Source organism: Dermatophagoides pteronyssinus, unplaced genomic scaffold (genome assembly GCF_027571235.1).
Source record: "Dermatophagoides pteronyssinus isolate colony J.1.1.1.1 unplaced genomic scaffold, Derpt_VIB-CSIC_2022.12 sq0002, whole genome shotgun sequence".
Taxonomy (NCBI): domain Eukaryota; kingdom Metazoa; phylum Arthropoda; class Arachnida; order Sarcoptiformes; family Pyroglyphidae; genus Dermatophagoides; species Dermatophagoides pteronyssinus.
This window is the reverse complement of record NW_027461526.1, coordinates 487,148-513,753: the sequence shown is the minus strand read 5'-3', so window position 1 is coordinate 513,753 and position 26,606 is coordinate 487,148. Positions and strand designations below refer to the sequence as shown.

General features: G+C 29.1%; 1 protein-coding gene across 3 annotated transcripts; it reads left to right on the top strand.

Moving 5' to 3' along the window:
• Positions 1-5,575: 5,575 nt before the first annotated feature.
• On the top strand, positions 5,576-26,229 carry LOC113797351 (uncharacterized). 3 transcript variants are annotated; one of them, XM_075824896.1, is made up of 9 exons: positions 5,576-6,660; positions 8,580-9,024; positions 14,917-15,047; positions 15,121-15,336; positions 21,564-21,945; positions 23,686-23,823; positions 23,907-23,989; positions 24,528-25,186; positions 25,266-26,229. In XM_075824896.1, the coding sequence occupies exons 2-9, from the start codon at positions 8,844-8,846 to the stop codon at positions 25,672-25,674; spliced, it is 2,199 nt and encodes a 732-aa protein (XP_075681011.1). In that variant the 5' UTR covers positions 5,576-6,660; positions 8,580-8,843; the 3' UTR covers positions 25,675-26,229. The 3 variants fall into 3 exon arrangements, with proteins under 3 accessions (XP_075681011.1, XP_075681012.1, XP_027203511.2); XM_075824897.1 differs by having other exon boundaries at positions 5,577-6,660; positions 24,546-25,186; XM_027347710.2 differs by lacking the exons at positions 5,576-6,660; positions 8,580-9,024 and adding an exon at positions 14,316-14,343 and having other exon boundaries at positions 25,266-26,228.
• Positions 26,230-26,606: the final 377 nt, after the last annotated feature.

Sequence of the window (26,606 nt, the reverse complement as noted above, 5' to 3'; positions counted from 1 at the left end):
GGTAGAAAATTTTCAAATGTAAAAAAACCCTTATAGTAGTAAAAGAATGGATAATTTCCATGATTTCCACAATGGAATGATAATGATGATCCACTTGTGAAACCAATTGTCCATACAAACATGTATACAGCATCGAACATGTGTGTGATCATTGTAATTTTGGCATCGTTTGTTCACAGCAGCAGCAGCAGCAGCTAGTCTCATTCACTAAATTATTTTTCATACTTGATGATGATGATGGTTGAAATTGTTCAAATAACGAAATAACAACAGAAAAATAACATCAACAACAACAACAACAACAACATAACTGGCATACTTGTGTTTGATTTCATTTTCAACAAATATTTCCTCAAAAAATATACATTGCCAAAATTAAACCAACCAAAAAAAAGGAATGGAATCTGCCCTGGATTGATGATTTGATGCACGTGTTTGCTATAACTACCATGTATTATCCATCATTCAACGACAACAACAACATTATATTACAATGGATAGAATGAATGTTTCATTTTTTGTTTTGCCTTGGATATCCATGATTCTTTTGGGCATCTGGAATACCAGTCATTCAGTATTAGTCAGTATTATACGTGTAATACAACTATACTAACTCATATTCTTATTCAAAAACGAAAAAAAATCTTTACAATCAATTATTTTTCATTGATATTGAATTCTAACGATTCATTCAGTTATAAAAATTCAAGTATCAACATTCGTTATTCAAGTGATTCAAGTTTTTTTTTGTTTGATAAATCTTATTATACGCTATTTGTATGGATATTATCATTATATACACCACTCTTATAATCATTATTATTATTATTGTTGTTGCATTCACGAATCGCATACAAGGACATAACCAATGAATAAGGGAAGAATATTCTGAATTGTAATGACATTTTTGGGAGCAACAACAACAGTGAACAACCAGTAGTACTTTTTGTTTTTCTAATTCTTAATTGTAATTCTTATTTGGACAAAGATTCTTGAATTCATATTGGATTTTTTTGTTTTGTTTTGTTTTACATTTTGTCAATTAACCTTATAACAAGAGCAACAACAACAACAGGAAAAAAACAAAAATCAATTCACATAATCAAAATTTTCTTGTTTGCAGTTTTCTTTAGTTAAGCTTATGTTTAAATCAGACAAATGATCCATAAGAATTCAACAGAATATAAAAAGCTATTTATTATCAATTGTTATCAATGTTATTGTCAACGACAACAACAACAAAATCAGGGAACCCTTATTTATATGGAAAAAATTCTTCAAATAATAAAAAAAAGGAAAACCTGGATTCTATTTTATTAGTTATTTGTTTTTTTTCATAGTTATAACCAGGAAATATACCAGTTTGTTTATTGTCTGATTCTGTGTATGTGTTTATTCTGTGTATAGGTTAATCCAATCAATCCAATAGAAATCACTAGAGTGTGACAATTACATAATAAAGGAAAAAACCAATGGGCTACCATCATTTTGAATGATCAACATTTTTGATTGTTTCGGTGCTCTTCTATCATCACATAACAAAGTGGTCACGCACAAACATGCACACACACACGTTTTGAAAATTTGATGGAGACAAAACATTTGCGAAAAAGAATCAACAAAAATGACAAAAACAAAACGAAAAAAAAATCCTAATTACAAATCAAAAATTTTCAAAATCATTATCGTTTTATTCATGGAATTTTCCTGTTTTAAACTTGAATAAAATTTCGAATCAAAAACCAAAATTCATGGAGAAATTTCAACAAAATTATCGTTTTTCTCTTTTCTCACATCTGTCTCGAATCGATAATTTACGCGCATTCGATGATGATTAATAAAGATAGATAAATACAGTGGTAAAAAAAAGATAACGAACAAATTAAATCAAACAAAACAAATCAGAATCAGGTCAAATTAATAACATGAAGAAAAAAAAACAGCACGCGAATTGATTTGTGAAAGAAATTGAATGAATGAATGAATGAATAAATCGATCGGCAAACATGCTGTGTGTACAAATAATTATTGTAAATCAATCGATCCATTGATCGATTGAAATCGGTGTTTAAAGTTGCAAGTTGTAAATTTGTAAATAAATAAATAAATAACTCATTCAAAATCGATTCATTTGATATTCATATTTTCTTTTCATTTCTACTTTGAATGAAAAAAATCGAAAAAACGTTTAAGTTTTTTTCGTTGACATTCGTTTTGATGTCTTTTTTTCACACTCTCTGTCTGTTGGTGTGCGAGTGTTACCTTTGACCTCGACAAATGTTTCAAATGTGTCTGTGGTCAATACAATGGTTGTTTATCTATTTGAAAATTTAGACCAACAATGACCACACCGAATAAAAATATGATATATAAATGGACAAACAAACAAACAAACAAATTGATAAATAAATAAACAAATTTGCATATTTTTTTTCTGTGAAAATCCAGACAAATCAAAATCCAATTTCTTAAAAAGTTCTCATACACCTTTTAGATTTGAGAAAATAGAAAGAAAAAATCATAAACACTTTTCTGTATGGGCGATTTGTATTTTCTCTATGTGTTCACCTGGTTGGTTTGATCTGACCTGGTGTTTATTTCCTGTATATTGTTTTTGGATCAAAATAAAATTTCCATTTTCTTTTTCACTTGACCATTTTTCGTTTCGATTGATCCAATGGGTTAATAGAATTCTTGAATTGAAATCAACACATCAATAAAATGTGGTGAGCGAGAAATTATCATGAAAAATGTATGAAAAAAAAGAGGTCAACGGATAAAAAATAAAATAAGACATTAAGGTCGTGACACACGAACACATTTCATGATCAATTCAATTCAATGTTGTTCACGGTGTCGTTGTGTGGGCTTTGTCAAAAAATGAATTGACAACAATTTTTTCAGAAATAACCGTAACCGTACCGAATGAATTGAGCCGAAATATGATTGAAAAAAAAACTAAAAAGTTTAGTTTTTTTTAGTTACAGAAACATTTTTCATTCAATTTTTTCGATTCGTTTTGGATTTTCTTTTCGGTTGTTGTTTTTTAACGTTATTAATTCACGTTTGACAGGGACACAAAATTAGAAAAATGTAACAAACAAAAAACGATGAAATCACTCCCGGAATCGTTTGATTCCAATAAGATAATGGTTGTTTCCGTTTATGATAATTTCAACAAAAAAAATATTTCATTAATCTGGCGCCGATCATTCGAGAAAAGATAATCAGAAAAAAATTTGTCACCCTATTTGAATAAAAGTTTATGGTTTGTGTGAGGTCCAAATTTTTTCAACTCTCTCTCTCTCTCCCACCATCACATATCAATCTATATTTAAATGAACTCATTTAACATTGTCTACAATGGTTTTCTTCGACTATTACGAGAACCAGATAGAAGAGAAAAAAAAATTCGTCTAGTCAAAGCATTACGGTTTTTTTTTCTTTGTTTTGTCCCCAAATTTGAAACATTATGATCTTCACATAACATTGATCATTTCCTTTCCTATTTGCTACCATAGAATGAAGCATTATTAGTTTGTTCAAATGATAAGTAAGTCAATGCCGCAAAATAAAGTTCAAAAAAACAGAAAAGAAAAGAAAACCGAGTAAAATGATCTAGGTATTCATTTTTTTCTTGGGTAACAATTTATCATAGACAATATATAATAGTTTCATAGATGAATGAATCTTTCAACACACACAAAAAACCAATCATTATTATTATGATTAAAGATTGAAAACAAATAAAATCTAACCAAATATACCGCCTTGAATGAATGAATGGAATGAAATGAAATTGTTTCAAAATTGAAATGTGTCGAGACATTTCTCTATTGATGAAAGAATGAAAGAATAAAAGAAATTCTTAACCGTTTTTCTTTTCCGCACACATTGAAAATGAGAAATGAAAAACGGATTTGATTGAAAATTGGCGGTTCTTTTTTCTTTTCTTTTTCCATTGTTTTGATTTGTTTGCTGCTGTTGTTGTTGTTGTTTGTCACAGAATCATTTTCACAATTTTCGATCCATTTTTTTTTTTTTTTGGTTGGAAAACAAATCGATAATCATTTTTTCCCGATGTTAAAAGATTAATCTTCTATCGGCAAAAGGAAGCAAAGTGCTGAAAAAAATGACATTTTAATATTTGAACAAAATAATTTAAATTTCAATTTGGAAACAATTACTGTTGATGATGATGATGATGATGCTAATTTAATAACTGTCTTTGTTTGAATCTGGTTTTGCTTCAATTTTTGCAAAACATGCAAAAATTTGTCTAAAATTCATTGACTTAAGGTTATTTCAATGAATTTTGTTTGTCGCGTTTTGTTTTTTTCAATTTGTTCATTGTAATATTTGTAGACAATGGAATTTTTTTGGCTATTATTAATTTCAAATGTTTTTTTTAATTTTCATAAAGAATTTCTTTCGAATAAAATCATATTCTCATCATATAAATAGAAACCAAGATATTAAGATGCATTTAAGCACCAACAATCCGCCAATAATTTTTTCCTGCATTGATTTTTTTCCTTCTTCTTCTTCTTCATGGATCAAATTGTTTGGATATTTACAAAACTATTCACCCCCCCCTCCGAAAAAAAAAAGTATGGAGAGAAAAGGGGCAAAAAAACAAGATTATTTCTGGAACCAATTCTTCTATTATACCAAACATATAGCCACTAGCATCTCTTCAATACCGAAATTTTTTTCTGGGAAAAGAATTCATATTGCTTTTGGATTTTTTCTACGTTTCGTTTTGCTTTGCTTTGTTCTTTCTTTCACTGATATTGTATTGTATTTTTTTTTTTTTTTTGGGGTTATTTTCTCGATCCAAGCGTTATTATTTGTGCAATACGCATCAACAACAACCGAAAAAAAAAATATTATTAAAAGAATAAGAGAAAATCGTTCGAAATTCATTCAAGCAGTAAATATATATTGGCGCATACGACCAAAATGATTTCCAAAAGAAAGAAGAGCGAGAGAGCGGGAGTGGTTTTCATCAAAATCAATGGTCGATGTCATGTACAACACACCAAAGAGAGACAGACAAAAAAAGTTTCAATCAACAGTGTAATAAGGCGGCAAAATAAAATCCGTCCTACTAAAACGGATATACACAGCTTTTTATATATATAAGTATAGCCCCCATTTTTGTTTTTTTCATTCAATAATAATAGTTCAACAAATATTGTTTTGTTTGTATTTTGGGAAAAATAATTGTATAACAGTGATAGAGAAAGAGAGAGAGGAAGGAAAAGAGGATGAAACAAGTGAAGCGTACAACAGTAGCAGTATAGATTTATGAAATTGGTACGCCTTGAAATGAAATGTTGAATTGAACATTTGGATAGACATTGATGTGTACCGCCTGCGTTTATAGCTTAGATATATTATAACAAGCTATTTGATGATGATGATGATGATGATGATATGGTTGTTTAGATTTTTATTATTTTCTTTTCCTTTCTCACTCTCTCTCTCTCTCTCTCTCCTCTCAATGTACATTTGTAACAAAACAAAACAAAAAATAACGAAAAAATAAACAGAATAGAGAGAGAAAAAGAAAGAGAAATCATCATTTTCATTTGCTTCGTTTGATTCTGTCATGTCAAATGAATGAATGAATGAATGTGTGTGTGCTGAGGTGCAATCAAACGGTAAATATGAGTATATAAATGCATATTAGTATTTTGAATCCAATCGGACAACAACAACAACAACAACGACAAACAAAACTGAAAATTTTGTTTTTGGAACAAAACAACAACCCAATTCGTTATGCCCGATCAATTGATGAAAACAAAACAAAACAAAAAAAAAGTCCATGTGAAAAATACCCGTTCGTATAAGATTTATTTTTTGTTTGTTGTTTGAATATTTCATCGTTGTCATCATCATTGGAAATCATTGTATCTTGATCAGATTTGATCGAAATTCAAATTTACATTCGATTCAAATCATTCAACCATTTTATTTATTTATTTTCTGAAATACAAACACCAAACAACATCTAACAACAACAACAACCTTTCGTTACTTTTTGAAATAGTGTGAGATCCAGATTGATTTGACCGGTATTAATCGATCGAAAATGATTTGCATTCAAATTGAATCGTTTGTTTTCAGATTTTCATCAATTGTTTAATTTCAACAACAACAACAAATCATCCATCATAAATTAGATTAATCAATATTGATTTTTTTCTTTTGTTTTTGCATCCATCCATCCATTCAATCAATCGATCAATCGATTTTTTCTGTTCTTTTTTAAAAAAAAATTTATTAATTTCAATCATTGATCAATAATCAAAATTCACTTGTATGTTTGTGTATAAGTGGTCAATCAGGAAATTCAATTCAATCATCGATTTGAATGAAGAAACAAAAAAAAATCAATAAATGCCAGCGAACAGCAAAATTCAATATTTGAACAGAAGTTCAATTTAATTTAGTGTTTTTTTTATCAAATGTGATAATTTTTTTCTCATCAAAATCTAAACATCATTATCATTAATTTTAATCACATTGATTCATCATCACAATCATCATCATCATCATAATCAACTTAACTCGTTCAACACACACTACAAAAAAAAAGTTATTCATATTTTTATCTTATTTTGGTTCATTATTTAGCCATCATCATTTACGGTAAGTACTTTGTTTCTATCATCATAATCATCATCATATATTTTTCTCTGAATGAAACGAGAAACAATAGTCAAAAAAACAGTTATCTTTCAATTATAACCATCAATATCTGTACATAAGGGAATGATGAAAAATGATGATAATTAGCAAATGATGATGATATTTAAAAAAAGAAAGTTTCCCTTGGATTTTTTTTTGACTGTTGTTGTTATTCTTTAACCACAATATATTTTACATCATACTACACACATATATCTCAAGGGAACATCAACAACATTATCATCATTGAAAAAGTGTGTGTGTGTGTGTCAATTCTATGGAGAATATTCTTCTGACACACACACAATGATTGTGGTTTTTTTTCGTTGTTGTTGTTCTTGATTCACATTTGATTCTTGTTGTTTTTTACGCCGTTTGTTTTTTCTGTTGTTGTTGTTATGTGGTTAACTTGGCCACTATTAATCGTCGATTGTCGTTGGGGTCATTGATGATGATCACCATCATCATCAAACACAAAACCCATGGAGAGAGAGAGAAAAGAATATTTATACTTTGCCTTTGATTGTCAATAGGGAATTTCTATGATGATGAATATAATTGAATTAGATTTCTTTTTTTTCACTCCCAAAAATGAAATGATATTTGGTGATGATATCAATTCGAATGAAAATAAAAAAAAAGAAAATAATGATGATCCTCATCATCACTCGATCAAGTTACTATTATTTGATTTGATAATATTTATCACATCGATTGGTCAAGTTATATTTTTTCATCCTACAAAACGAAAAAAATTTGATTGTGGTTTCTCTTTAGGGCACATTTCATTGATGGTTTTTTTTTATTTTGTGAGGCTATTCAATTCAACAACAACAACAACAAGAATTGGAATGGCACACGCACATGTCGTGTGTTATATTCCAAAATATAACTAATAGTGAAAAAAAAATAAAAAATATAACCAACAGAAAAGACAGAACTAAATAAAAGTCAACGATGTAAAACCAGAAAAAAAACATCCAGAATTTAAGTGAACAAGAAAAAAAACCAACCAAACTGAATGAGAGAGATGCCTTTTTACATTTCTACGGGAACAATAATAACAATGTGGGAAAAAGACTCGTGTTCCATGGAATGATCGTTCCAGGATTGATTTTTGTTGTTGTTGTTGATAATAATGGTTTCTATGATAAATGAACAATTTTTTCCATCTTCCACTTACCAAACCCCATTTTCATATCAAAAATTTACGAAACAAAAAAATGAATTTTACAAAAATTCTGCAGCAACAACAAAAACAGTGGAACAACGAATTCATTCATTTTTTCTGCCAACCAACCAACAAAAAAAAAACATTACCTTCAAAAATGTTTAAATGTTCAGGAGAATTGTTCATAAAATACACACCACATATAAGAAGATTATTACAATGAAAACATACTTAACCCCCCGAAGAAAGTCAATAACATTGTTGTTGTTGTTGTTGTTATTGTTGGATTTATGGATTTTGATATGTTTTTGAATATTATTATTATTATTATTGTCTACTTACTTTGTTAAATGATATCAATTGAAATCTGATGAACGTCACCAAGTAAAAAAACACAATTTAAAAGCAAGAGAGACACTTGAGAAGAGATTATGTATTTTTAGTTTGGCAAATGTATGAATGGAAAACGATAATGTTTACCTAGATTTCTTATTCACAGTGTTTTTTTGTTGTTCAACAATTCAATAACAATTTGTACATTTTTAGTTTGTTCACTAAAATAAAATTATGAAATAAATTAAGCTTCTTATGTAATATCATCATAGAGGTAATCATAGTTTTAAAAGGTTTTCCTTTCACATTTTCATTATGATTTTGTTTTTTGTTCATTAAAAAAAAAATTAAATATTTTTGTTGTTGTTATTGTCAGGTTTACCTTACCACTACCACTACTCGAATTACTACTACTACCACCACCACCACCACCTATCAATTAATGAATTAACCTGATGAGAGATTAAGACAAGACAAGAAAAGAGTTATAATCCCTAAATCCCTAATTTTTTGTAATTGATTGATTTGGATATTCCCAAACAAATTGATTTTGAAAAAATCATTCAAAACGGCTTTATCTACGGTAACACCACCTTATCATCACCATCATCATCATCATCATCCGCATCAACATCATACAATGGTGCCAAACGATGGTCATCATGGATTTCATCAACGTTCAGCAGCTGCTAATCATTTTTGGTCAACAGCAACATCATCTGCATCATCATCACCAACATCATTAACATCATCAAGATTTGTTTCAGCCGTTGCCGATGTATTAGCACAACAACAAGATCAATGTATGATGCAACATAAGGGTAAGTTTCAATCAAAAAAGTATGAGTATTTCTCATTTTCATCATATCATCAAAATTCGAAACATCATCAAAAAAAAAAATTTTCAAAAATTTAATTGAAAAATTTTTTCTTTTTCTTTCTTCGATTCTTCAACTTTTAAATTTCCCTTCATCAAATAACTCTTTCATACACTCTATCTATGTCTATGTCTTTCTCTCTTTTATTTACCTTATAATATTCTATCCTGTAACCTGATTTCTAATCTTTGACATCTTTTCTATTTTCATTTTCAATTATTTTTTTTTGCATCCATTTTAATCAGATAACTTTTTTTTGGTTCTTTGTTGTTGAAATAGTGAGAAAAAATGAGAGATTCAAAGTTGAATAGAAAAAAAGAATACGGTTGTTGTTGTTGTTGTTTATGTAATCAACGGAAACAATATGTTGGAATTCTGTACACAAACACTAAATACACAATAGACAATACCCTCGACTCATGAGGATGCTGTTAATAATGATAATAATAAAATGCTAAACTAAAGTGAGAAAAAAAAACGATGGAAGAATGTAGATGAGATGTGTACCACTCGAGATAGGAGCAAGATTAAATGATTTTTTATACACAATGCTCGTGTTGATTCTCCAAATACAATGGGTATTAATGGATAAAAATGGTTTCGGCCAACGATCCAGGATCAACAGAAAAATGAATAGGGAGAAAAGTAAAAAAGAAGTAAAACTATGAACCGATTCTATGATTAGATGTGACAAAAGAAAATATATTCTCAAATATATAATAGTGTTTGGTTCTACATCATCATTATTATCTACATAGTAGAATTTTTTTGAAAAAGAAGAAGAAAATTTCATCAACAAAACAAAAAAAAAAAATGGAAGCATATTTTTTGATTCAATCAACAATGGAACAAAATGATAGATATGATTATTATATGATCATCATCATTGAGGTTGTATAAAAAAGCCCAGTAAAAATTCAGGGTTATTTTTCAGTCAGGGACTTTAAATATAGTTTTTTTCCAGAAAAAGAATCATTCGATATTTTTTTGTTGACTTGATGTTCAACAACAACAACAAAACAAATCAAAACGATAACGATGATAAAAATCAAAATTCTATGTAGTTAGACGAAAAATGTTTATTTACTGCTACTTTCGAATACCAAAAAATCATCAAACTATTTTTTTTTGGCAAGAACCAAATTCTTGTGTAAAATTTTTTCATTGATTCTCTATTCTATTGTAATAGAACAACAACATCAGTTTTTAAAAAAAAGTTACAAAAATTCAGACAAAGTAAAGTAATGGTGACGAAACGAAACAGAAAAATCAAAGCAAACGATACGATTTTCCTAATTATATGTATATGAGAACGACATACCAGAAAAGTAATATTTATTCAATATATTTTGAATTTATAGCTCATTTCATTTCATTCGATGTTCATCATTCAGTGAACTGTTAATGTGTTGTGGAAGAGAAGGTCACCAAACAAAATTCCAACCAATTTTACAAATTCTATAATGATAGGTTTCACAACCGACTGGCATCAATATCAAATTGGGATTTTATTCTTTTCACATACTTTTTGAACGTATGGGATGCTATCTTGTTGTGTTTTTTTTCTGCTAAAAAACTCTTTCATTTTCATAGATTTTGTGAAAAAAAAGTATTAATTTTTTTCTTTTTTTGATTATATAATACTGGAAATAACAGAACTGTATAGCCAATGATGAAAGCATAACATTATTTTCATTTTTTTTGAATTTGGTAATCAGTTTTGAATCTAAACTTTAGATCAATCCATCCAGTTAAGTTCATGCCGTGTTTGTATCCTTTCATTATGATCCATGAAAAAAAAGTCAGTGTTGTTTTTTGTTTCCAAACTATACTATGTATTGGTGAAAAAAAAGACACTAACCCGAACACACGCTTACACATAAGCAAGACACGTGCCATAAATGAAAAATTAATTATAAAATTATTGAATTTTTATAAATCTCTGAAAAAAATCATCATGAAATACAAAGAAATACAAAAGTTATTTTAATTTAGCCACACATTGAAATTCTCTTCACAATTTTTTCCTGATGATGATAATCAAATCAAACGAAACATTAATCAATTTATGGTTTTGGATCGATGAATATTATGATTTGAAATATGGCAATGAAAAAAAATTCCGTTCAATGATATTGATTAGTTTTTCTCGGGTTTGTTTGTTGTTCATTGTACTAACTTTTGGGTTAAAGCCAATTTATTTGTGCATATTTTTTTTCTTTGCTTTGATCAAATAATCATAGTTTGTTTTTTCCCCTTTAACCATAGTTATATGATTTTTATATTCTCTTGATTAGCCATACACAAACACACAATTGCAATGGATTCTTTTATTCAATTTTCAATTCTGATCACTGTTATTGTTGTTGTTGATTATTTGCTTGTTTGTGATCTAATTTAATGGTTCGATCTGATCTGAATATCTGGGTTATGTGTGTTTGTGAGTATAGATTTCAACAACATTTGTTAGTTTGTTTTTATGATGTTGTTGGTTAGTACAAATGAATCGTTAGAGTAGTTAGAATTGATTCATAGATTTTACGCCAAAAAAAACCAAAAATTAGCAGCTTATTTGATAGTACAAACATACATACAATCAGTATTTATATATATAGAATGCACAGCCTCAAGTAATTTAATTAGAATTCTACAAGCAAAAATATTCTGTATTTTGTTTGTTTGTGTATGTGTGTGTGTGTGTTTGTAAAACCAAATGAATGAATCGAAAGTTGAATTGTTATGGATAAATTATGGAATTAAGAGAGAAAACGAAGAATTGGGAAAAAATCACCAACTAGGTTTGGTTTGGTGGAAAAAAATGAATCAAACCAAAAATTGGCAATAATAATGGTTATTAAGCGAATAGGAAATGATGGTAGAAATTTTATTATTAGTGAACACAGATAGAATCCAATATTATCAAGATCATAATAAACTCTAATCACGTACAAATAAAAAATGATTTTGATTTTGTAGCCAAATTTACCGAGATTTTTACCCGAATTTGGGAAAAAAATGTTTCAATATGACAACAAAATCATATCGCATGGACCCTAATTAGTGACAATAATAATGGTCATTTGTGATATCGGAAATTCATCCTTTTTTTGTTGTTGTTGTTTACTGATTTGACTGACAAGAGAAGAGAAAAAGAATGAAAGAAAGAAATATCTCAATTTGTCTTGCTTGTCGTCGTCGTCGATTGTGACCGAATAAATTCAAACAAAGTTTAGTGTGATTTGTTTGTCACATTTCAAAATACAGTTTTATGTCAGTGTCAATTCAAAAATTCAAAAAAAAAAAACAAAATTGGGAAAAAGCGGGAGAAAAACGTTGACGTCAACAACAATCATCATCATCATCATCGTATATACAAGTATATCACACTTTTTTCACTAGTTCGGGGATATTTCACAGATGCATACAGACATTGAAAACACAACTGAAACCGAACCGACCAAAAACACGATTGACGGTCCGTTTTTGTTCCAATATTGTGTGTGTGTGTTCCATTTCGGATACAATTTGTTTTCGGGTATCAAAAGACTAATAAAATAAAAATAAAATGACAAAATATATTCGGGTTTTCATTTCGCATTTCATTTCTTTTCTTTTATTGTCTCATACGGATAGTGTTGACAAGCATTAAAAGTGTCAACTAATAATATATCCACCAACATCATTCACTATTGTTGTTAACTCCTGTATATAAATGCTAATGGAGATGATGATGACAATGAATACAAATAGTGAGAAAAAAATAACAAAAATAACAATATCATTTGTATCAAAATATATTGTCAAGATGTCTTGTCAAATTGTATAAAATGACATTCATTTGAATTCAATTTTCGATAATAATGTTGTTGATTATGCTTTGTATTGAATAAATATATTAAAGACAAGTGTGTGTTGCCGGCCTTCGGCCAGCAGCACGCATACTTGTTTCAGCCCGTAGATTCTGGCAGATGAGCGGCTACGCCGCCCATCGCCCAAATCTTTGGCTGAAGTTTTGTTCTTTTGGGATTCGATCCAATTATTTATTTGGTTTCTATCCATTTGTTTCGGGTCTCACCGAAAATCGGTCCAATAAAAATAGTGGAGAAAATCGCCAAAAATAACCACAAATATTGGCGCTTTAGTTAGTTCCTCCCGGAAAACCTAATTGCACAAACCTAACCTAACCTGCTTAAACCAAATTTAAATTATATTTGAATATTTCCATTTTTTTGGCTATTTTTTCCTATTGAGATTTTTTGCAAGCCACAATTTTCTCTAAGGCCGCGGTCCCATAACAATGAGACCGGGGCCTAAGCGTTAACAATTGTTTCTATCCCGAGGCAATTCGTGTTGCGCAGACTGTTGCGCACATTGACTTTTTCTGCAGACCCTTTCTATCACATTTGTGTATTAAAAATTTCCTAACACATTTCTCTTGCCCTTCATTTTTTGTGCACGACACTCTCGAGAAGCTTCGCTTCTCGTGTTTATTATATAGATACAGTTAGAATAAAGTCATCCTAAATATAACATTTGAATATTAATTGATTTGTAATTGGTAAATTTAATCGAAAATTACAATGTTTTCTTTTCCTAAAAATCATTGGATTGTGGCTTTAAAAAATGAACTAAGAATTCTTTTTCCAAAAGAAAAAAATTCATATATCAATAATCAAAAGTCAAACATTTTAGTTTGTTTTTTTTTAAATGTGTGGGTGGTATTTTATTTTATTTTTTCTGGTTGATTCTTCTCTAATCATATTGACTATACCAACAACAACAACAACTAATACTATAACTATACTGTAGAACGTTTAAACGCTTGATTCCACGTGAACGCCTCATAAAGCTTTTCTCAAGTCATCCATCCATCCATTCATCCATCCAGTGATCCATTCAAAAGGAAACGAGAGCATAAAAAAAAATTGAAGAAACTTTACTTGACTTATTCATTCACTTTCTATGTCTGTGTTTATATATTTGACAAAGATCTATAGATGAACCAAAAAATAAAAACCACATGGACCAACACACACAGACACATTCAAGTGAATGAACATCATTCAATCATTCATCACCTATCAAATTATCTTCTTTTATACTTGTATTTATTTCCGTTTATGTTCATCATCATCATCATGGTCTTTTGTGATAATGATGATATGATTATCCATTCATCCGACTATCAAAAAATCGATAATCTTTGTTTTATTCAATGTAAAATTATTATTATTGATTGATTGATTAGAATGGATTTTCATTGTAAATATTAACTCTTTAAATTAACTTATTTGGTGATGTATTTTTTTTTTTTTTTTTTTGAATTGATTTGATTGTAAAATGAATGAACTGAAGCAAAAAAACATACACTTTACACAAAAGGAAAATCAATAAAGTAAATCATTCGTGCAGTATACACTGGAACATAATCATGAATACCACAATGGATGTGTGTGTGTGTGTGTGTGTCATCTTTGATTATCTTATTCATTGATTCAGCTATATTATTTTAATGAAAAATAATATTAAAACAGATAACCATTACAATTTTCAATTCCAGAATTAACGAACGAACGAACAAAACAAAAACAAATCCGAATCAGTTAAACGAAGCTTATGCACATATTATCTGCTCAAATGGATAATTTTTGGCAAGTTTTGCAGTTGTTGTTTCGGTTATTATCATTACATGTTTAAGCAGTTAATTGTCTGTATATTTGTTTGTGTGTGTGTCTATCAATCAATCAATCATTGTTGTCAATGTTGAATCAATTTTTATTGTTTGTAATTGATTAATAATTGATTATTTTTTTGGTTTTAAAAATATTACTATAGGCCACTCAGGAATCAATCAACTAGGCGGCGTCTACGTGAACGGGCGTCCATTGCCTGATTCGACCCGCCAAAAAATTGTCGAGCTAGCACATAGTGGTGCTCGACCTTGTGACATATCTCGTATATTACAGGTAAGGATTAAATTATTAATTATTTTTCTTTCAATTTTTGTTTTAATTTAATTTTTTTGTTTTCAAAAAAAAGGTGTCCAACGGTTGTGTATCCAAAATTCTAGGTCGATATTACGAGACTGGCTCTATACGTCCGAGAGCAATTGGTGGCAGTAAGCCACGAGTTGCAACATCGGACGTTGTGGCCAAGATCGCACAATATAAACGTGAATGTCCATCAATATTTGCATGGGAAATTCGTGATAGGTTACTTTCGGAAGGAGCCTGTAACAATGACAATGTACCATCGGTAAGTAATAAAAAAAAGAAAAAAAAAGTTTTTTGTTCGGTTCAAACATGTGGCATATGTCATAGTTGATAAATTAAATTGACATTGTTTGTTGATTGTTATATCAAGGTAAAATCAAATAGAGAAAAAAAAAGTTTCAGAAGCAAACAATTACGTTAAATGTAACAAAAGATCAGTGACAATGATGATGGGTCACCCAGGTAATCATCATCATACAGGCTATTAGCATTGATGATGATGATGATGATGATGATTACCATCAAATCAATCTACGACCTTTCATTCACCATATGATATTGTCGTTCTGAAAAAAAAGAGAGCAAAAAAAAAGAAGAATACAGTAAAAAAATTTTCAAAAAATGACAATGAATGAATGATGATTGACAACATACAACAATTGACAATCGGTAACGAAAGAAAAATTCAATCAAATTTTTTCGTAGTTTTTTTTGAGGGGAAAACTTTCTGTTTTTCCAATTTTTGAAACATTTTTTTTTTTTTGAATAGAAAAAAAACTTATTGTGAGAAAAAAATGGACAACAATATCGCGATGGCTAATCATCGTCGTCGTAATCATTATTATTACATTCGTCGATTCACAAAAGACGGAAAAAAAATTTTGACTATCCACAAGATAGACAAAAAAGAGTTTAGTAAAAGATAATTAAGTTATTGTGTTGATTGATATCATTTACCGAACATACGCACGCATACACATACGCAAACTAATAACCCATGACCAATGATGATTTACAAAAGATTTTTTCTTTCGTTTTCGTTTCTCATTGGTTTGCAACTATTATATTAATCGTAATCGACTGATATCAATATGATCATTCTATGACATTGATTATTATTATTATCGTTAATGGCTTTTACTAATGAACTACTCACTAAACTGAGTTGTGACATTTTTTTCTGCTGCTGCTGCTGTTGAATGAAATCAATAGATTAAATTGAGTAGATCAAATCATGAGAGAGAAAGGGAAAGAAATGGTTTTTTTGGTTATATCCTCGCACCCCGATCGAAATAACAACAATAACAATATGAGAAACGTATGGCCAAAAAAAGGAAGTGAAATTTCCGTTTCGATTATTCACTTCGTATACATTGTGTAATGTATATAATTCATCATCACCATCATCATCAATGTTGTAAATCATGCAAATGATCTGTGTATAGATTCTTTTTTGGATATACATAAGTTATCTACGAATCTAAGCAATGGACATTTGAATTTCCGGTTTTTAGTTTCGTTTTATTCATTCACATTGTTATATAAAATACCTTCTTGGAATACACAGATGAAACATCATCTACATCATCATCATCAATTCAATTCCGTTTCTAATACGAAAAAAAGCTGATGCTTGTCGGTTCCATATATTTGTCAACTTTTTTTTTCATTCTTTGCTTGTTTGAAACTTTTTTCTCTCGCTGTTGTTGTTGTTGTTGTTGAATCACTCTTGTTACTAGAATTCATGATTATTCGTTTCCCGTTTTTTTTTCGAATACGAATTGTAGTTGTTTTCAAGTGTATCCCGAAGAAGATGATGAAGAATAACGAAAAAAAACGAAAATGAAACATAGTTTTTCCATTTGAATATGGATGTAACACACACACACAAAAAAAACTTTTTATATTCATTTTCAATAGTAACAAGAAGAAGAAGAAGAAGAATATTCTCTCTGTGTGTGTGTGTGTGGTTTAAATATAATCATATCATTTTTGGAGTGTTTTTTTGCCTGAATATAAAGATATACTCAATATAATCATGATGAACACTCGATTCCCTTTTTTTATGATTCTGGATATTATATCCTCATATTGACTGTCGGTCGAACAAACGAACGACCAATTCATTGTATCATGAAATCCATTGGCAATGATGATGATGATTGTCATCATTCAGAATTGAAAAAAAACGAAATAATAACAACGAACGATTATTATTGTCATTTGAGATTATATATAGATAGATAAATAGATTTTTCTTTTTCAAACTTTTATTTCAAAGAAATATCATCATCATCAACGTCATCGATAGTTTTCAACAACAACAACAACAACAACAATCTAATCAGATTAGTTTCGGATCTCTGTGTCGGTTTTTCATTTTCAATCATCATCATCATAATTATTTTTATATACGAAAATAATGAAGAATGATACTAACGATATAATAATGTACTTGATTCTCAAGTACTTGTACATCATCATCATTATTATTATGATTATTATTATTAATTTTTTTTCTTTTTTTTGAATCATTCTTTTCGTGGTTAAATATCGTTGATGATAATAATCATCATCAATAGAATTGATTGATCAATCATTTTAAATCCAGTTATTTTGTTTTGTTTTGTTTTAAATTTCATTATGAAAACGAACCAAAAAAATTCAACCTATTCATCATTTTATCAACGTAAACTAGCAAAAAGAAGTTCTTTATTTAGCTCTGATGAAATAGAGAGAGAGATTCATTGACAGAAATCGATTGATTTGACAATGTAGAACCGACTTGCCAAAGAATTACTGTGAATGAATTGAGAATTGAATCAATAGGATTTATAAAATGTCCATACAGAAACATTATTTTAATCCACTGTGTAGATGAAAACATAGAAACAAATACAAACACACACATGGGACATAATAATTGTAATGTTATGTCACACACACTGACTGACTGACTGACTGAATCGTTCGGTAGAATTAAAATCTTAATACTTGAAACAACAACAATAACATAATATTCTTCTATCTTATTTACAAAAATAATTTCAAACTATGAAATTAAAAGGGAGATTTTTTTCCTGTTTGATTGGTGGAACACAATAAACATAAGGGAAGAGAATTTTCATATATTTTTTTTTACTTAGTCCAATATCAATGTTGAGTAATAATATAAATGTCATAGTCAGGCAACAGGGAAAATGATATAATCGCTTTCAATTCACTCATCTTCTCATCATTGTCATTACACAGTACAACATTTTTTGGAAACGCTATTCACAATTGGATTAGTCTTTGTATTTTCATATACAACGTCAAATGTCGTCGTCGTCGTTTGGTCGGTCTGTTGGCTAATAGATATCATTATTATTATTTTTCATAATCAATACATAGTCTGTGTTTTCGTGTATTTTTTGGATTTTGAAAAGAATTCTTCTTTATCTTTTTTTTTCTCATGTTTTTCAAATACAAAAAAAAAATTCTCCACCTTAAACATGTTCAAATCAAATAACATATAATAATAACAGGCAAACTGAATAAACTGAAGTAAGAGGAAAAAAAAATGTTATGAATCGACGATAATGATAATCATTTCGAAACTAACTTTTCTTCTTTATTCGTTTTTTCAGCCACTATCTCTTATCGAGATTTGTAAATGGTCTCAATGGTTTGACTACCGACTGTGAACATGATTGTCAATTTATTGAATGGACATTTATGATGATGATGATGATGATTGTGAAATTGAGATAGAAAATTGAAAAGAAAAGAAAAAATGTTTTCAACAACTATTATATATCCAAATGAAACATTTTATTTTTTTTCCGCATTTTGAATTGCAAATTGACATAAAATTGCTCATGTTATTTTTATTCGCAAAAAACAAAAATTCGGTTCATTGAAATAAAGTGGAATTTCGATTCATAAAATAACCCTTTCTTTCCACCCATTGATCTATTCATTCAGTCATTTTTTCAAGCCAAAGAAAAAAAAATCTATAAAATAGCCATTTTAAAAAAAGGAAATTGAAAAAATTAAATGAAGCTAGTTAAAAGAAAAATGATTATTATTTAGTATAATCAGCCTAAAATTACTTAAAAAAACTTGAAATGAAAATTTGATTAATGCAAACCCTAATCACACACACACTAATGATGATAATTCGTTTTTAAAGAGTTTTTTCCCATTGTGAAATAAATAGATCCATAATTCATCCATTCTGATTCAAAGTTGTTGTTGCTGTTATTGTTGTTCCAAATTTACAAAATACAAAAGTTGACATTTTCACATTGTTACATATGGTTTTTTTCAACTGTGTTTCATATATTTATTCTGAAAAGCGAAAAGAAATTCCCGACTCATTTTTTTCGGCAGAAATGAAAACTGATTTGAATAAGAATGTAAATGGGAGAAAGGGAGAATTGAATGAATAGAAAAAAAACATGACCACAATGTACAACGATTGATCATGAACATGATCGTCGTTGATGATGATAATAATAAAAGAAATTCAATGTGAATTAAACACATCGAATGAATCAATAATAAAATATATGTGACAGCCGAGCAACAATATAAAAAAAACGATACATTTCAATTCATTTTGTAAAATGAATAGTGTCTCACATACAGAGAAAAGAAAAAAAAAGTCAAATATCAATTGTTATTCATATATTGATGAATGTTGATGAATCCATTAACAAGATTTTTGAAAAACATTATTATTGTTAAAAATAACAAGGTCGACGACAAGTTTTTTTCCCTTCGGTCAAACGCTGTTGTTGTTTTTTTTCTAGTTCGTTTTTTTTTACAAATGGCTTCTGGTTGTTGTTGTAACAGGCGGCTATTTGAACAATTTGATTTACAAAGAATAGAAATACATCGGTAAAAATGATCATCAATGATGGTAATAATAATGATGATGGAAATAAACGGTCACACTTATTTTTCATTCATTTGTGTGAATATACGGTACAAATGAATGGGCAAAAACAACAATCACACCGTTATACCTAAATGAAAGAAAGAGAGGTTCGGTGTTAAAATAATCAATAGGGATATTTTTATGCTTAAATGACATTCTAGCAAAAAATTAAACAAAATATCAAATCGAATTCAATGTATTATTATAATTAAGTTGTGAATCACAAAATCTCGACGATCAATCTTGTAGATTTCAATCAATCGCTATTACATCAATATAAAAACAACAACAAAATGTTTAGCAAGTTTTCAATGACAAAAAAAAATTTAAATTTTTTCCAATAAAAATTTGCATAACAAATGATACAAGTCAGAAGAAAAACAGGAACAAAAATCAGAACAAAAAAAAACTTCTTTTATTTATGATAATATAACATCAATGATATATATCTGCAAATGCAATTTAACGGTTTTCTTTCTCTCTCGTTCATGATTTTTGTCGCCAACGAATAGAAAAAAGCAATAAATTTGATTATTCAATCAAATTGAATTTTCAGATACCAGAAAATTTTCAGATTTTCAGATTGCAAGTTACAATTTGAAATGATGAAAATGAGAATAATTTAAAATTCATCTAATTAGCTCAAGTGCATGAATGAATGAAACAAACTAACTTGTTTTGGTTCAAATTTTATCCATTCATTCATTCATTCATCCAAGAAAATTATCGATCTAACCAACAAAGAAGCACGCAACCACCAAAAATGTCATGCAAGATACAAAAAAAAAATTATTCATATCATCAATGTTGATGATAAATACTTGAATTGTTTTCAAAATTTAATTTAATCAAAAAAATTTGTTTTATTGAATTAAATTTTAACAGTAAAATCAACGAATGGAAAATAAAATCTAAACCGCAAATAAACTGGACAAGTTTAGACAATATTCAAAATTAAAAAAATTTGTTTGATGATTCAATTTTTTTTCAACCAACTGCAACAACAATTGAATTAAATGTGATCTAATTTTCGGATCATATTCACACACAGAGGGAGAGAGAGAAATGAAATTTTGTTCAATTTTGCAATAGAATTCAATGCAGTCGTTTGGTTTCAATTTCATTTTGACAATTGTGTGGCCTGAAGAGAATTTGGGCATATAATCTTTTTATTCTCTTGTCGTTTTTTTTCTTGGATGTCCATAAACATTGAAACATTTGTAATTATTTTCCCTCTGTCTGACACAGTGAAAGAGAGAATTAGATATTATTATTGTCATCTGGTTCGATTCTCAGAAAAATTGAGTTTTTTTTTCTTTTGATGACAATTGACAATCAAATAGAATTGATTGGATGATGATGATGATGATTAAATAGTTATTCTAGTGTAAAATTAATTGGCAAATGAACAACAACAAATATAAGAATTTAACCAAGAATAATTTCTTTGTGTGTTGTGGTTAATCAAATTGACAATAACAAAAATGAAAGTTTCAAATTTCTTTTTATTTAACCCGATTTTTTCTAAAAATTTGTTTTCTCACATTGATTCTACATCATCATAGGTCTCTTCAATCAATCGTGTATTACGTAATTTAGCTGCCCAAAAAGAACAAAACAATCATCATCATCATCATACACATCATCATCATTCTTCACATCATCATCCACATGCACAAACAGCCGATGTTGTTTATGATAAATTACGTATTTTGAATGGACAAAATTGGCCAAGACCATCACCATGGTATCCGGGTAGTACTACATTTGGTAGTATTACATCAGCACATTGTATGCCATCAGTACCAACACCGGCTGCTGTAACCAATAATAATAATAATAATAATAATAATAATAACAGTAATATTAATAATAATATAACTAATACTAATACCAATACAACATCATCGGCCGCATCAATTGAAAATGGAAATTCTGTAAAAAAAGGTATGTAATACATTCATACGATTTCGGTTTTTGTTTGTTTGTTTGTAATGATCCTGTGAATAAATCATATCAACAACATCGCATACACACACTGAATGAGAAAAAAAAAACTAAAGAATCACATTTTTTTGGTGAAAAAATAAACTTTCTAAGCAAGAAAGAAACGATTTAATATCGACAAAAAAAAAGAAAATGTTATAATCACATTGAGTATGTTGTTGTTGTTGTTGTTGTTGTTTGTGATATGATTGATTTTGAGCTTAGTTATTTTTTTTTTTTTTGGATTTTGAAATGAGAAAACGAAAAAAAAAAAAGATAGCGAATGGACCGAGAAACCAAATAACAATAAACTTTTCAAAAGATTAGATCATCAATGATGATGATGAAAAAAAGTAACCGTATTATCGTTAAACCGTCGTCGTCGTGTGTGCAATGTGCATCAATTCCCTAATGATTAGATTTTTTTTATATAATGGCTACATATATCTGGCCAATAGAATAAAGAATTAAACTTATGATTTGTGTGAAAATTTTTCCTGATGAGTGTGTTCGTCAATGTTTGTTTGTAAATGTTGTATGTGATGAAAATTTTTAAAAAAATATCCAACATGATGATGAAGGAGAAAAATTTTGCGGCATTGCCTTCGTATACATAAATATTATCAGTGAAAACAAGGAAAATATTATTGAAAGAATTCACAATCACCATCAACAACAACAACAACAACAGCCATAGATTTCCAAGTCATTAATTAATTTATGGATAAAAAAAACTTGGATCATTCTCTTTTTTCTCTGGTTTTACGATTGCTATCCATAATGGTCAACAATGAAAACCAAAGACCAAAGAAACGATCCCAAAAATAATAAAATAGCATCGTAGAATAGACAATGATGATGATGATGGGTTCGATTGACAAATGGCTTGTTGGTTGGTTGGTTTGTCGTTGTTTGTGCTCATTAAATATCAGATATTCGTGTGTGTGTGTGTTATATATGGTTTTTTTGAAGAATGAAAGAATCTTCTTCGCTTCTTATCAGGTATCTTCTGCATCACTGGCTTTTTGTTTGTCGTTTGTTGTTGTTTTTTGTTATAGTCAACGTTAGCTATGGTCATCATTAATGTCGTTAAGCATTGTTATTATTACCATCATCATCATCATCATCATTGAAGCTTTTTTCTGAAAAAAAAACATTAGCTTTCTTTTCAATACAACTTTGATGTGAAAACATTTTATAGTTGAAAAAAAATTTGCCCCTCTTTTTCTCCCAAAATCATGCGACATTTGACCATTGAAAATCCATTTTTTTCTCTCGTTGTTGTTGTTGTTGCTGTTTATCTTTGTTTTTTCACAATCCATTTTTCTCATTACACAATTCACCATAATGACTGTTTTCGTTATTCGAATTCATGAGGAATACAGAATATTTTATGCTTTTGATTTTGGATGAAAACAAAATTAATGTTCGACAATTCTTTGGAAATAATAGGAAATCGTGTTTGTTTGTGAAATTAATCGGAGATTAAAATTTTTTTTTCTTCAAAATAATTAAATTAATCATGTTTGGCCATGACAATCATCATATCATAGAATAACAATTGTCATATTGAATGGATAATCTTTTCATTTTTTTTGTTTGTTTGTTTCTCTCAGCATTATCCGATATCAAAAGATTTCCAAAACAATGGTTTATTTTTTTTTATTTTTTAATATTTTGTTGTTATTGTTGTTGTTGCAGATGTTGATTCTAGTACTGAAGATTCATCACAACATGATGGTTCGGATGTTGATTCAGCTGCACGTTTACGTTTAAAACGAAAATTACAACGAAATCGTACATCATTTACGCCCGAACAAATTGAATCACTTGAAAAAGGTAATGATGATGATAACAACAACCATAAAATTGGATTTAAAATTTAATTTTTTTTTTATTCATTCATACAATGTTTTTGACAGAATTTGAACGTACACATTATCCGGATGTATTTGCTCGTGAACGACTAGCAGCAAAAATTGAATTGCCCGAAGCTAGAATACAGGTAAGCATTTTGTTTTTCCTAGCATGTACACTTGAACACAAAAAAAAATCTACTACTCACAACATGAATATTCATACACATGAATAAACAAATCTAGTTAGCATAAATCATATAGAATTTTCCTGAGAAAATGACAAAGTGGACCATGATTCTGTAGTTGACAAAAAAAACTGAAATTTATTTTTAGTATTTTGATGGGCGATGAGAATCTTGCTATAAATTCCATTTAGTCTTTCGCTTATCATAAAAAGTATTTCAATTGAATTTCCCGCCTCCATGCCCAATAGCAATAATTTATTTTAACCAAAATACAGTTTGAAATGTGAAAATATTCTGTGATGAAAAGATAAACTTTATAGCTTTAGGTAAACATTTAGGTATTCATAATTAATCAGTAGTTTGATTTGTAATCACTATAGTGATTAATGATCATCATGTAGAATCCTAGTTGAAATAGTATTAGATTGTAGTATAAATGTCCATCCATAAATCCAATCCATTATGATGTACCATTGTGTGTTGACTGTAATGCTTATAGGAGTATGATATCGTACAGGTATGGTTCAGTAATCGACGGGCCAAATGGAGGCGGGAAGAAAAACTACGTAATAATCGTCATACACGATCATCATCATCAACATCATCAACAACAAATAACAACAACAATAATAATAATAATAATAACAACAACATTGATATGACATCGACAACAACAACAACAACAAACATTTCGCAAAGTGCCCAACAGATAACAACCGTTGCAACAACAGCGGCAGCATCAGCACAACATTCACAGCATTCGATACAATCATTACAATCATCCGGTCTTCAACAAAATCAACAACCACAACATGGACCACCACCACCAATATCGGTACCATCAATAACAACGCCTACACATCATTCTCATAATCATAATTCACAATCTGGAATGACATCACCGGATAGTATTATTCATAATAGTTTGACCGAATTGAATAATTCCCATGCAAATGGTGGAACAAACGCTACAACACCTTCACCGGCTCATGCAGCAACGGCTGCTGCTGCTGCTGCGGCCGCTGCAGCTGCTGCAAATGCTGCCGCTGTTGTCGCATCAAGTCAAACATCGCGAATACCAATCAGTTCTAGTTTTGCTAATCATTCACTTTATCCGACCATACCACAGCCAATGCCATCGATGACCGATACATATGGGTAAGTGTTGTATGGATTTTTCTTTAAATAAAAAAAAATTACAAATTTTGAATGAATCGATATAATTTTGTAAATTCAGATCGATGGGAATGTCATCATATTCAATGTCGAATAATATGGCCAATGCAAATCAATGTTTACAACAGCAAGCAGCCGCCTATTCATTTATGCATCATCCATCAACACATAGTAGTCATAGCGCCCGAAATCCATATGATACAATCGGTTTAAGCTATTCAAGACATTCTGGATGTCCATCAGCTGCTGCAGCACAAATGCATGCAATGCAATCAGTAAATGGTCAATTTAATCATGTAAACAATTCAACAGCCGGAGGATCGACAGGTAAGCTTCATAGTCATCATAGGACACCATCATCATTGGAGCTTAGTCATCATGCCAATCTCAACTCGTATTTTCATCCGAACAGGATTGATATCACCGGGAGTTTCTGTACCAGTCCAAGTGCCTGGACAGATTATAAATGATGATTTATCAAATGCTATGAATTCTGTTGTTTCAGCTAATAATAATTATTGGTCTCATTGCATTTAAATAATTAACACACCAAACAAACAAAAAATAATCAACAAATTTTTATGAAAGCAATCATTCTCACACCCAAAAAATTGGGAATTTTTTCATTTCAAACATTCATAAACATACACACACACACAATGAATCGACCTTAGTAAACAAAATCAATAATTTTTTCTAAAAATTGATAACGAACCTAAATTTTGTAATGTGGATATTCAAATATTTTTTTTTGTTTTGAAAAAAAAATTAACAATCGAAACATTTACATTACAATAACACAATCACAATCAATTGATCCATAAACAAAATACAATATTTTCATCTGTAAAATTCATTCACTGTATTTTTTAATTTCGTTCAACATTTCGATATTATTCTTTTTATTTCATTGAATTTTTTTTTTCTTCCTTTCTTTCCGGACATCTCTCTTTTTTCTTTTATTATTCCAAAAATTCCAACGTAGTTGTTATTCTATCATCATTGTTTGTATGTAACCTAAAAAATAAAAATAAAAATGAATAAATTATTATCATTTTTAAATGAAATTTTTTTTAAATTCAAATTTTCAACTGCTACACCCATTGCATTATACGATTTGCATTATACGCCCAATGCTAAATAGGATAAACAAACAAACAAACGAAAAAACCAATTGAATAGATTGATTGATTGATGAATGGATTGAATCACATTTGGATCGATTCATTCGAAAATTTATTGATTTCCATTAAAAACAACATTGACATATATAAATCATGACTTTTTATATGCACATTCAATGAATTAAAAGAAAAAAAATCATTATAATAAATTTTCGGCTAGTTATTTGAATGAAAAAAAACAACATCTTTTTTACGACATTCATAATAGCCATCATCAA

Bases quoted from the DNA above. Each gene is read 5' to 3' on its own strand.
- LOC113797351 (XM_075824896.1), top strand. From the start codon at position 8,844: ATGGTGCCAAACGATGGTCATCATGGATTTCATCAACGTTCAGCAGCT. The intron at 15,337-21,563 runs GTAAGTAATAAA...ACATCATCATAG, and splicing joins ACAATGACAATGTACCATCG to GTCTCTTCAATCAATCGTGT. The intron at 23,824-23,906 runs GTAATGATGATG...TGTTTTTGACAG, and splicing joins AATTGAATCACTTGAAAAAG to AATTTGAACGTACACATTAT.